Source organism: Cydia splendana, chromosome Z (genome assembly GCF_910591565.1).
Source record: "Cydia splendana chromosome Z, ilCydSple1.2, whole genome shotgun sequence".
Taxonomy (NCBI): domain Eukaryota; kingdom Metazoa; phylum Arthropoda; class Insecta; order Lepidoptera; family Tortricidae; genus Cydia; species Cydia splendana.
In genome coordinates, this window is record NC_085987.1 from 36,359,927 (window position 1) to 36,373,871 (window position 13,945).

Sequence of the window (13,945 nt, forward strand, 5' to 3'; positions counted from 1 at the left end):
GTTTATTACAAAGTAGTCCCGATATAGCGGTCGGCTTATAGCTTGCAGTTGCAAATTGTAAGACCCTGTACCTACTCTGAGAAAACTAAATGTACAGAACACGCACGCACAGACGATGCCAAGGCTGTGCCGTGCGAGTAGGTATGGTTTTATAGTTTCCAAATTGGCCGACCACCAAACAGTTTTTAGGAAAGTTTTGACTACAAGATGCAAATACTCTGATTTTTTGTTCTTAAGTACTACGTTGAAGAACCACATAGGAAGAAATTATTAGTATCGGATCTTAACAGCCTTAGGTTGTAAATTGGCCGGATGATAATAATTAACCATATTTTAAGATTGCACGATCTAGATTGTATTCTATGTTGTTGGCGATAACTATTGAAATAGGAGAATTGGTGAGGGTTATACTTAACATATAATGCGACTTCATATATATAGAGACAGGGAAGAGTGAGAATATTTAGCTTTATAAAGTAGGGTTTACATGATTCTATGAAATGTAAACCGCATACTGATCGTAGGCACTTTTTTGAGCTCTGAACACTAATTCTCTATCAGTACAGTTACCCCAGAATATAACCCAGTATCTCAAAGTTGATGTAAAGTGAGCGTGATAAGAGATTAAAACAGTCGACTGGTTTACTACTTTTCCAATCTAGCATCACCTCAGTCTAACTGTATGAAACTCTTTCGATTAATCTTCGAGGGCGTTTTTATTTTGGTGGTCTACCGCGATATAATTTCTTTGTTTTTACCTTTAATTCCGACGTTTCAGCTGAGTTGCACCAGCTGTGGTCACGGAAAGACTGACGTCCCAACAAATGTCAACGGAGATATTAATAAAACAACACTAAACTACCCGAAATTAGTTTATAAAAATGTTCGGGGTAGACAAAGAAATTGCAGGTACCCGTTAAAGTTTAATGTTTATTGTCCACGGCACGACACGCAACACTCACAGTATCCGTACACTGATCCGAAGATATATCCGCTGGTTTCAACATTTGAATCACTGGTCCCCAAGTAGACGATAATTTGTACCCGTCCTCTCGATTGACATTTTTAGGGTGTTTTTTAATTTCAATCGCCTCTCTCACGATCCGCGGATAATAGTGTCGCTCGTTGGAGAGGACTTTGGGTTTATGTAGCTCAATCCAGTGATTCGTTCCTGTTGTCAGCAAGTGCTCAGCTATTGCGGATTTGTTTACATGGCGATTTTTAACAGCTGCCATGTGTTCCTTCACCCTCTCTTGAACGCTGCGCTTAGTTTGGCCAATGTACGCACTTCCACAACTGCATTCTATCTCGTAGACACCCGGATTCTGGTACGGAATGACATCCTTTGGGCTGCGTAAAAGACTTGCTACTTTAGATAACGGCGTGTCTAATGCGTGTCGTTTAGATAACTTTAGATACAGTCTTAATGGAGAATTTCTTCAGTACTGATCCAACTTCGTCCGTTATCCCTTTCACATACGGCAAAAAGGCTGGTTGCCTACTAACCTCCGGATGTGTTGGGATGGTAGACCCGTTTGTGTAATTAAATATGTGTACAAAACGCGAGAGTTTAAAGTGTTATATTTTGGTGGTGTTGTAGAGTTAAACCAAGAACAATAAACAACGATTTTGATAGTACACGCAGTGCAAGTATTATTTTAAACGACAAACTTCTATGAAATTATGACGTATAAATAACACTTGCACTGCGTGTGCTATTAAACTCGTGGCAGACTTAATTTGGTCTAACTCTACAGTATTTCGCAGATAAAGTTACAGGTAAATAAAGCTAATTAACATTTAATGAAAAGCCTCTCAATACAATCCATTGCTCCATTACCCCTATTACTGTACACTTACCCAAATAATCAAGGTTTGGCTGGGCAATCTTGGCCACTTTGATAGACCACGGGGCAACTGTCAGCATCTCTGTGGGGTCATCTCCAAGAATATTTTCTGAAACAAACATAAATATGAAATGTAGTTTGGCTAAACGGATGGCACAATCTTAGCTCAGTCATTCGAAGTTAAACCCTTAAGGCGATATGATTCGACTCATCAACGAATCTGAGGGGGTGAGGTGCGCAGCAAACCGTGAAGCCCCGCCCGCGCATCCCGCGACCCGCTCGCCGAGCTCGTGAGCGCGCGCCGCGCACGGTAAACATAGCAGACGGGTCACAGTATAATGATCTTATGATGGCAGTATTTTAACTAGACCGGGCAATGGTCACGTTTTAGAGTTTTTATTGTATATGTACGTATGTATTTTTTGCATTACGTATTTCTGATCATTTCATGTAGAATTATTATTTTTATATAGACATGTGTACTTATTATTGATCAGTAAGAACGTTTTAATTTCATGGCAGCGTGTTCGAGTTAAAGTACCTAAAGGAAAGTAACAATTTTAAAGGAGACGGTCAATTAAGGGTTCTATTTATAAAGGTTATTAACCTTAATCAATAATTTTACTTTACAGATTCCTTTAACTCAATAACGCTGCTGTGATTAAAACGTTGTTACTGATCAGTAGTACTTATTTATAAGCTCTAAAAACAAAAAAAAAAACAGTTTCAAAGTAAATTTCTGATAACTTTTTGTCAGTGCAAGCCTTATGGTTTCGTCTTGGCAACATTTTACATGAAAATGTTTTTGGTGGGTCTCATTATCACAATTTCCAATACTTTTGTTGCCTAACTTAATAAATTATTGTTTACAATACCTATCGACTTTATACCTACTTTAATGATCACACAATTTTAACGAAACAATGTTTTCAAGAAAATAATTCAATTAAGTGCGAGTCAAACTCGCGCGCCGATGGTACCTACATTTTATTAAGTACATTATATAATTTATTTTTTTAATTAAGTTGTAACTGACTCATCATCATCATCTCAGCCATAAGACGTCCACTGCTGAACATAGGCCTTCCCCTTGGACCTCCATTCCGGTCGGAAGCGACCCGCATCCAGCGTCTTCCGACGGCCTTAACAAGGTCGTCTGTCCATCTTGTGGGTGGACGTCCTACGCTGCGCTTGCTAGTCCGTGGTCTCCACTCGAGCACTTTTCGACCCCATCGGCCATCTTCTCTGCGCGCAATGTGGCCTGCTAGACTACACGCATACATTTTTCTAGGCATTATGACGAATCTAATGAGGTATCACACGTATTTTTAGGAGTATTATCTCTATTTTTCACCGTGTTCAGTTTCTCGAACAAGACTAATACAACCAAGCGCAAGATGAACTGCCTGTAGGCACCTTGAACTCTCAATTATATTTAATTCATGTCGACCGTGGTCAAATATTAAAATTAGTGATATGTATTTAGTTCTTAAATAATTGTATTGCGATATGCCTATTAGGGTAATTTTTTCAATTATTTCAATTTGACATTTTATATTTATTTAAATTTATGATTATGATGATGAATTTGCACGCTTGACGGGCGTGGCGCGTTGCATGCGATCCAAAGCCGGGCGCCTTCGGCACCCTCATACTAAAAGCGTAACACTATACATATATTGTAACGTCCCCATACTGTATCAATCCAAATAAATAATTTCTGATTTTCAAAGGAGTCAAAGAGCACGAAGGAATATAATCATTTTGCAGATCGGACGTAGGTATATCAGTAAAGGTGAAATACTGTAAATATATCATACTTATATTATCACACAATACTCACAATTATATTATCTAGGAATATAATATTATTTACCTACATTGAAATTGGTTGCTGACCTAGTGAAAATACTGAAATATTTTAACTGTTGATGTAGGAAAGCTAGGCGCTTTCAAGCACCTCGTAAAGTATTAGATGCTTCTGTTATCAGAAAGTGTGTTTTTATAGCACTTAGTGACTTTCTCTTACGTTTCATATGCTTTGTTTCCCATTGTTTGTAAATGGTAAAATCACGTGACCGCGCGGAACACACTGACGCAGGTCCGTCCTCTACAAGCGCTGCCGCGCGACTGAAGAGGGTGTAAGTGCGTTCGCGAGTGATGGCGGTTGCGGATTTAGTAGGTATTGAAACATAGAAATTATTTTAATGATGTTACCGAGACAAAGTGATCCAAATCATCTAGATTATCTTATTACCTATACATTTATGTAAAAAACAAGTCAAAAAAGTTTGTATTGTAGCTCTGAGATTGATTTATTGTTAAAAAAAGGCGTAACTTTGGAATTTTTTTCTATCGAGCAAAGTTTATCTAATCATGTTTTTGAGATCCAAAACATATCTGCCAGATCCTTAAGTATAAGATATATTTTTTTCACAATTTTAAAACATTGTTTCTTATATTTCCGATGGATTCAAAAAACTGGTTCGCTTAGCTCCTACGGGAAAAGCACGCCTTAATAAAAATTTACTGGGTTATCTAGAAAGGCTGTGCAAAACGTAGGTTGCGTCGTAACGTAGGTAGAAAGTCCGCGGGCAAGGCGCTAATTTCGTTTGTCAATGCATGCGAGGGCGATGTGAACAGAAACCTCGTGGACGTCAGCTGCCGCTCCGTTGGCGGTTGAGGAACGGCAGCCACCCTAACACGTAAAAACAAACTAGTTATCGCATCCCGATTGAAACTTTGTAAGATGATAGTTTAGATGCTATTGTAAATAAAAAATCGTTAGTTTTTTTACGTATCTCGTTGGAAAAACAGCCAGCTGATCACATGAACATGTAAAAAATTGTTAGATGAAAGTTGAAATGCTATTATGAATAATATCGTCAGCCGGCTGTACCGCGGCGGAAGGACCGTCCGCTGTAGGACATAACGCAGAAGCCAGATGGGAGCTATCACTTATTTAATTGCACCATGAAAAATAATACTTTATTTTAAAAAAAGTTGTGAGACGGAAATATGCTTTCAGGCCTAAACAAATAACCAAAGAAATAGAATGCACCCTTGTAATTATCAGAAAGAGCAGAAACATTGCCTACTGCTGTAAATATCCATTTACCGTTCACAAAGTGAAATATATTCGGTTATTGAGTAAATATTCGAGTGAAGCGTCTACGAATAAGATTGTAAAGAGGCAGCTCGTTACGGGAGTTAAAAGAAAATAAACGACGAGGAAATGTGCCCTCAGGAAATACCGTTTGTCGTCGCGCCGTCGCCTGCTGATCGTTCTTCGACAATACACTATAAGAATTCAATTTTTATTTATAAAAAAAGTGTTTCTTTTAAAGAAGCTACATGTGAGAACGACTTGTAAAACGTGAGTCAATGAAATATTGCTACAACTGACGAAATGCGTGAGTAATTTTCATATTTTATTATTTGTACCTACGTTTTAGAATACCTAAGTAAAGTATTTAATGGAGCCGCTTCTTCGCTGTTACGGTCTGTGGGGAGGCGATACTGACGTCCGTTATTTATTCGCTGTCTTTGTGGTTATTTATTACGACTAAGTCGTCTAAGTTTACACTTAGGTATTCGACTTTTCACTGACCTCATCGAGTATATTAGCATGAAATAGAGCCTCCAATCCCTAAGCCTGTCTTCAGTCTCAGTACATAGATGACTAAACTTTTTTGATCCCACGGGATTATTTGCTGATCCATGAAACAATAAATGAAAGCTAGCTTAATTTTTTTCCATTATGATTACAAAAGGGACAGTATTATAGGGACAACATAAAGAGACAATATTACCAGATTAAAAGGTTGCACCCGCCAGGGTGTAAGGAATCTTGAGAGTATCTGGAATTTAAAATGTATAGGTACTAGGCTATTCGGCGAAAGCGGTGGACACAATACTGGGCTATTTGATAAAAACAAGACAGTGGCGATAAGATGGCCTTAAACTAATTAAAAGTATAAGTACAATGCCGGATCGCGCTCGGGATCCTGCGCTCGTAATCCCATATCAAGGGACTAGAAAATAGCGCGGGATGCCAGAATACTAGATTGGAAGCCCTAGTATGAAATTGTACAGTGGACGTAGGTAATGAGCGAGATGTTTAATGTGCTCTTATGACATAATAATCAGGCTTTTTCCAGCATTCTTGTAAAAATACTACATTATTGCTTATGAAATACTTAAGTGTAGGGGGTTGAACATTTATGGACATTGCAGTTGGATGTGGACAATGGACATACGTACCGTGACACTATAAACATATATTGTCTGATAGACCTAACTATATGTAGGTAGTATATGTATTTGAGCAGATAATAAATAATGTATTCTTATTTTTGCCGGAATATTAGGTATCTCAGATAATTTTCATTCCATGAATTTACTATTACCTATCAGTAAAATAAAAGATATGATAATGGCAAAATTACCATATAACAGATTACTAACGTTTATTCATCGCCTCACAGAACTTCATACTGTTACAACAGAACGCTCACACTGCTAAAAAAAATCACATTCCGATATGCGTGTTCATTGAAGAACACGAATATGTGGGGAATTACTATAGTGGGATACAAAACGTGTTTAAAATGGCACAGTGGTTAGTAAACGTTTCGTGACCACGAAAAAGGAATACAAATTCACTTTGGCACTTGAATGGCTGAACAGCCGCTTAAGCTGTGCAACACAAACTGGATATTTAGATAGTCCGAATTTCCTAGTAAAATGCTACAGACAAGGAAATAGCCCTAGAATTTAAATCTAAAGTTACGCTTCATATCTAGAGAATTAGGTACCTACATCCTAAAATGCAACCAGGAATTTAAATGGGTTAAGTAATATTTACATCGCAAAGAGACTTTGACTTTTTTGTTAAACGAAACATAACATTTAATCAATGGCTTGCCAAGACTCACCGATAAACTCTAAGCCAAAAAGTTTCCATGTGCCGCGCCTGGTAACGATGATCACTTGTGGGCACACGTTGCGGTGGATCTGGCGCGCCGTGTAGTGCAGGTAGTGCAGGGCCTCGATGATCTGCGTGATCAGATTAAATAATCAATCACCAATTGTTGCACTTTAAGTTCGGACACTAGTTACTATTATAGTGTTGAGTCCTTTGAGTACTGTGCTTCAATACTCGACTCAGTTTTTTAGACTTTTGTAATTAAGTCTAAACTGGAGTTCTTTTCAACTTGATAGAGACCCGAGTCTCTAGTAGAGACTCGAGTCCTTTTCAAAGAACTCTCGATTTTTTTTTACAAACAATTTCTAAATGCATTGTCTTTATCTATAATTTGTGGATTAGGTACATAAATCATACAATAACGCCTAATTTAATTACTGTTATTTAGGAAAAACCTATAAAATTGTTCACGGAGTCTTTATTCGGAGGCCCGAGTCCTTTTGAATTGCTCTTAAAAAGACTCGAGTCGGACTTATAAGACTCAGAAGTATACTTCGCACAGTCATTGTACACCTACAAATCTGTCGGCTCCTTGGTGGTCTCGGGGAAAAATCATATAGTGATAGCGGTACAGCCTGAAATTCAGGAATCAGCTGCAAATGGTGTTAAAGGTATGAAAATCGGCACGATTAATCTTTAGGCCATTTGAATCAATTTGACCCGTAGCACCAAAAAAAAAAACAAACGGAAAGGAGTTATGACGTCATCTTTTTTCTGTATGGAAAAAAAAAATTGTTCAGAAACCTATCTTGTGTGGTATTAAATGAAAGGCCATTTGGAGCCGGTTCTAAAAATATATCACATTATTATATTTCCGTCACTTGCATTCAATTAAAATAAAAATAATATTCAAAACATACCAAGTTAGGGCTCCGTCAGATACGAAACCGTTGAATTAGTTTTTGTAAAATATACCTCAAGTAATACCCAATATCCTCATATCTAACCCCAAGAAATTAATTTCGAAAATATTTAGTTTTAGTATTAAAAAAAAAATATTAAGAAATTTTATCGTCGGGTGAATTTTTAAACGTACGTCACCTAACTTACCGGTCTTGTCAGTATTGGTTTCAGAAAACTTATGCATCCGTAACGGCCGAAGTTAATTAAATTTCGCTAAACAAAGGCCAAAAGTTAGATGAAAACAACTTTTCTTTATTATATCTTAATAAAGCGTAGAACAAGAGGCGTACCGAAACAGCTCGCGGTGGACGCGCTCAACCGCGAGTTCGTGATGGCCGCCGCCGTGTGCGGCGCGCCCTCCGCCGACCGCGCCATCTCCATCACCACCTTATCACACGAGCGCGCCGCCATCGACTGCTCAATAAGGCTCAAACCTTTCACACCAGACGAAGTCGTTCAGATCTTTAGAACATCTATAGCACCAAAAAACAGTACTGACGTGTACGGCTTATCCGCCAATCTGCTCAGGCAAGCCAGCCCAGCGATCTCCTATGCTTTGTCTCAGCTATTTAACTGCTGCATGAGAGTAGGTGTGTACCCGGAGAGCTTTAAAAAGGTCAAGATAAGCCCACTGTATAAAGGTAAAGGCCAGAAGTCAGCTATTAAATCTTACCGTCCCATATCTCTAGTCCCATGCCCAAGTAAGTGTCTCGAAGTAGGATTAAATAAAAGACTACTCGATTTCTGGTCCCCTAGGAATGTATTCACTGACAGTCAATATGCCTACCGCCAGGGTCGATCTACCACTGACCTGGTGCGAGACGTGGTGCGCTGCGTTATGCTGGATCGCGAAGCGGGACACAGCGTGGCGGTGATCTGCTGCGACCTGTCTCGCGCTTTCGACACGGCGGATCACGCCCTCGTTGCCGACAAACTCGCCCACTATGGCATACGAGGACCGGCTTCCCGACTATTACTGTCATTCATGAACGAGAGAGCCCAAATCGTTGTCGGTGATGGCGGGAAAGTCAAGTCCTCAGAAGTAAAAAACCTAATGGGTGTCCCGCAGGGGTCGTGCCTCTCCAACACATTGTTCAGTATTCTGCTAAACGACTTACCGAAAACCATAAAAGGCGCTCAAATTTTTATGTACGCCGACGACGTAACGGCGGTAGTAAGCACGACATCTGGACGGGAGTTGGAGAGAGCACTAAATAACGTAATGAATCAGCTGCACGAGTGGTTCCGAACAAACGGCTTGGCACTTAATAAGGAAAAGACGTCCTTCATGACGATCAAACTGAACGGCCACGCCAGCTCACCCCTGAGAGTGTGTGCGGGCGGTGCCCCTATACAGCAGGTGACCTGCACACGTCTCCTCGGGTTTCAGCTGGACAACGCTTTAACATGGGAAGCGCATATCGACGAGCTGTGCGGCAAGCTGGGGCGCGCGTGCTTCGCGCTGCGGAGGCTTACGCTCACCGCCGGAAGACCTGCGGTACGAGAGTGCTACTTTGCCACAGTGCACTCGCTTCTGACATACGGCGTGGAACTGTGGGGCCGCGCAGCTGACTGGAAACGCGTGTTCGCCATGCAAAAAAGAGCTGTCCGCGCTATGGCCAGCAAGGCAGCGGATGCCCCCGCACGTGACCTCTTTCGGGACATTAAGATCCTTCCCCTCCCATGTCTGTTCATACATCAGATTGCGGTGTTCACGCGAGAAAATATTGCCAGGTTTAAATGTAAAGGTACTAACGACAGGTACAGCCTCCGCAGTAACATACATAAAAATAGGCTGGTAGTCGAAACACACCGACTCGCCAAATCAGCGAAATTGATCCATATTGTGGGACCTAGCGTGTATAATCGCTTGCCTGATAGTATAAGAAAAGCAGCTACCACCGCGGGCTTTAAGAATAAATTAAAAATGTGGCTCGAGACTCACGTATTTTATAGTTATGAAGAATTCTTTAACCTACCTATTCTAATATAAGCCAAAGTGTTGCGAACATGTATTGATGTATAAATTATGTATAATACCAAACATGGTAATATCTGACATGTAACTATTGTTATTAATAAATTATTTCATTTCATTTCATTTCATTTCATATCGTATATTCCCAGGAACTTCGGTACCGTGAGACTTTTTTTGAATAATGCTCTGAATAGGTAATAAGATTGTAATAGTAAATTTAAAAACCGGGCAAGTGCGAGTCGGACTCGCGCACGAAGGGTTCCGTACCATAATGCAAAAAAAAAACAAAAAAAAAAAGAAAAAAAAACGGTCACCCATCCAAATACTGACCACTCCCGACGTTGCTTAACTTTGGTCAAAAATCACGTTTGTTGTATGGGAGCCCCATTTAAATCTTTATTTTATTCTGTTTTTAGTATTTGTTGTTATAGCGGCAACAGAAATACATCATCTGTGAAAATTTCAACTGTCTAGCTATCACGGTTCGTGAGATACAGCCTGGTGACAGACGGACGGACGGACGGACGGACGGACGGACAGCGAAGTCTTAGTAATAGGGTCCCGTTTTACCCTTTGGGTACGGAACCCTAAAAATGAATAATATTACATTTAATCATGAAAACTATAAGCTTAATAGGTAAATACTACACAGTATTCACAACCAAGTTACTGAAAACTGTTTGATACAGTATGTCGTAAGCCTTGTAGGCACTAGTTAGAACAAATGTGAAGCTGAACAATAATTTTACATTTAATTTAAACAAGTACTTACATACATTAAAAACTCCCAAGAGAGTTGCAGCAGCTCTCTCTGGTTATGTTAAACCAGGTTAAACCTACATAGGTCCCTATCTAATAACTATCGCTAATATACTAGATATTTTTACAAAAAAACCGCCAAATAATCAATTAATGTTGCGTTTGGATATAAATGAGAACACACACAAAACTGTCAATTTCTCACTCTAAATACGCAATTTGCATAGTCATACTCGTACAAATTTTCTTGCCCAATGTAACCAATATTATTGCATATTTTTAATACCTATGCCCTTATCTAATCTAATCTATCTATCTAATTCTTTTAAACGATTAATTCTTGTTTATTTATAATTATTTCGGGGATCTCGGAAACGGCTCTAACGATTTCGATGAAATTTGGTATATGGGGGTTTTCAGGGGCGATAAATCGCTCTAGCTAGGTCTTATCTCTGGAATAACGCGCATTTTTGAGTTTTTATATGTTTTCCGAGCAAAGCTCGGTCGTCCAGATATTGTTAAATATAAGTAGGCACCTACATACTTTACTAAGGTAAAGTACTTACTTATCGACTTTCCAACATCCTTTAGTAAGAGGTTAAGTAAATCTTAAAATATCCATTGCGGGCGAGTGCTAACGTCTCCAGGGTGTAGCTACTAAAAGGGCGGATAAACTTGAGTAGACCCATTTCCATGGAGACGCATGCGGTCGTACTTCGTAATAATATTCACAAAACGTTATAACTTTATTTGTATTACGGTGTATTCAATACTTATTTGTTTCATAATTTATAGTTGGACATAATTTTTCATGGTTTTACCTCTTTTCACTTGTATTTTTAGGAAATAATTTTCATATAGGTGGTGTTAGCATTAATTATTATAAGGACTTAGATCAATCAGAATATGGAGGAGCAGAAGCAAACGGACGGTTACACAATGAGGTAGGTTTCCATTCTGCACTAGTATTGAGATACCAGTTTATACTAATACGCTCGCCTTTCGTTTTTGTGAAACGAAATTAACTGGTTAAATTGATAATATCGAAGCAAGATAGAATGAGTAAGTTATTGATGTCTCTTTCATGTATGACAACGAGAGAGAGTCTGCGAAAGTCGAGAATAACCGGTATTATACATGGTGGCCAAAAAATAACTGCATTCCCGTTGCCAGGGAGGTTTGGGGATTATACTGATCAACTTTTACTGTGGGACCTACCCCGAAATTGCGAAAAAAAAAATACCTTTCATAGAAAATGGACCAGCCAAAATGTATAAAACAGCCAAATTTTTTTTTCGCGATTTCGGAGTTGGTCCCATAGTAAAATAGTGAATAGAAACAGGCGTTACTTTGCGGAAATCCATATTAATTAAAACGAAAATATTACTTTGCTAATCCGCGAAAAGATAACGTGCTAGTCAATCAGTGCTAACCCGTTATACTTACTTGCGTATTTTTACATGCAATTAATATTCCCACCCTCCCACCGCAAAAAGAAATACGCAAATAAATATAACAAACCACCACCAAAAGAATAATCCTCGACACGTGTTTCGCCTCTCTACGAGGCATCCTCAGGAGTTGTTGACGGTCTGATGCCCGGCAACGGAATGACCTGTCTAGAATGGTCGGCCATATTTATACCTTGACCACTCCCCCTACTGTGCAAGTGTGAGTGAGATGGAAAAATTCGTAATAACGGCGATGACGCAACATTCAATTGTTCGTTAAGAATCATGCCCCTATTGTTGTACCTAATTATTTCCAGTTGTTCCAGAACACCCAAACGCAATCCCTTTTTGCAAACATGTAAAATATCAAAAGAATGATTCTCAGATAAAGTGTGACCTGTATCTAATAAGTGCTTTGCAAAATTGGACTTCTCTGGATGGTTATGTCTATATGACGCAACATGCTCTTTATACCTAGTAGTGAAATTACGGCCCGTTTGCCTCACATACACCTTATTGCAATCGTCACAACAACCGTCGTCGTTGTCGTCGTGTTGTTGTGGATGGTATCATCAGAAAAAAGCGGAATAGTATAGTCAACACTATGTTGTATGCGGCACGATCCTTTGAACCGATTAAGAAATATCAAGCGAGCATAACTTATGTTGGCAAGTTGTCTGATGCAATTTACAAAATTTTAAAGTCTAACGACATTCCTGTGGCCTTTAAAACAAATAACACTTTGCACTCAAAGTTTTGCAATGGCAAAGATAAGATCGAGAATGGGAAAAAGTCTGGAGTTTATAAGCTTACCTGTGACGATTGCAATAAGGTGTATGTGGGGCAAACGGGCCGTAATTTCACTACTAGGTATAAAGAGCATGTTGCGTCATATAGACATAACCATCCAGAGAAGTCCAATTTTGCAAAGCACTTATTAGATACAGGTCACACTTTATCTGAGAATCATTCTTTTGATATTTTACATGTTTGCAAAAAGGGATTGCGTTTGGGTGTTCTGGAACAACTGGAAATAATTAGGTACAACAATAGGGGCATGATTCTTAACGAACAATTGAATGTTGAGTCATCGCCGTTATTACGAATTTTTCCATCTCACTCACACTTGCACAGTAGGGGAGTGGTCAAGGTATAAATATGGCCGACCATTCTAGACAGGTCATTCCGGTGCCGGGCGTCAGACCGTCAACAACTCCTGAGGATGCCTCGTAGAGAAGCGAAACACGTGTCGAGGATTATTCTTTTGGTGGTGGTTTGTTATATTTATTTGCGTATTTCTTTTTGCGGTGGGAGGGTGGGAATATTAATTGCATGTAAAAATACGTAAGTAAGTATAACGGGTTAGCACTGATTGACTAGCACGTTATCTTTTCGCGGATTAGCAAAGTAATATTTTCGTTTTAACCCATATAAAAGTTGTTCAGTATAATCCCAAAACCTGGCAACGGGAATGTAGTTATTTTTAGCCACCTATTCCGTTCCGTCTTCTTACCGGTTAGAAGAGAGAGAGAACGCATTTTTTAGTTCGCATTTCGTCAATTAACCGGTTATTTATTTATTTATTTGTTATTAATGAACGAAATAATTATAATGGTTTTGGAACGGTGTTTCAATACCGGTTTCGAGCCCTGGTGATAATAGTATGGCAATAACTTGATTCACGCAAGTTGTTAGTTGTTAATACATGGTATGGTTCGAAAAATGTTCAACACGTACAAAAGTGAAAGAATTAAATTCATTCATTCATTCATTTATTTATTTCTATAACAATATGATATTGTGTTAGAAAAATCTTACAAACTAATACATGCACATAATTAAAATTATACAATAACAGCGGGACCGGACATGTCAATAATTAAAATTCCAAAAACACACTTAAACCAACAAAAAAAAAAAGTACAGATAAAGTAATAAAAATGTCATTATTAAAAGTGTAAAGTTACATGCATGATAATTTTGTAAAAATCTGTTTAATTTGCAAAGATCTCGTCAATAC

The 13,945-nt window shown here is 38.8% G+C and overlaps 1 protein-coding gene across 1 annotated transcript in view; it reads right to left on the reverse strand.

Annotated features, from left to right (window-relative positions):
* Positions 1-13,945, reverse strand: part of LOC134803930 (SCY1-like protein 2) — a 383,486-nt gene that overhangs the window by 16,472 nt on the left and 353,069 nt on the right. The window contains exons 6-7 of the mRNA XM_063776750.1: positions 6,785-6,905; positions 1,861-1,956 (exon numbers count right to left, since the gene is read on the reverse strand). Coding sequence (XP_063632820.1) covers positions 1,861-1,956; positions 6,785-6,905 — 217 coding nt within the window. The remainder of the gene's footprint in view (positions 1-1,860; positions 1,957-6,784; positions 6,906-13,945) is intronic.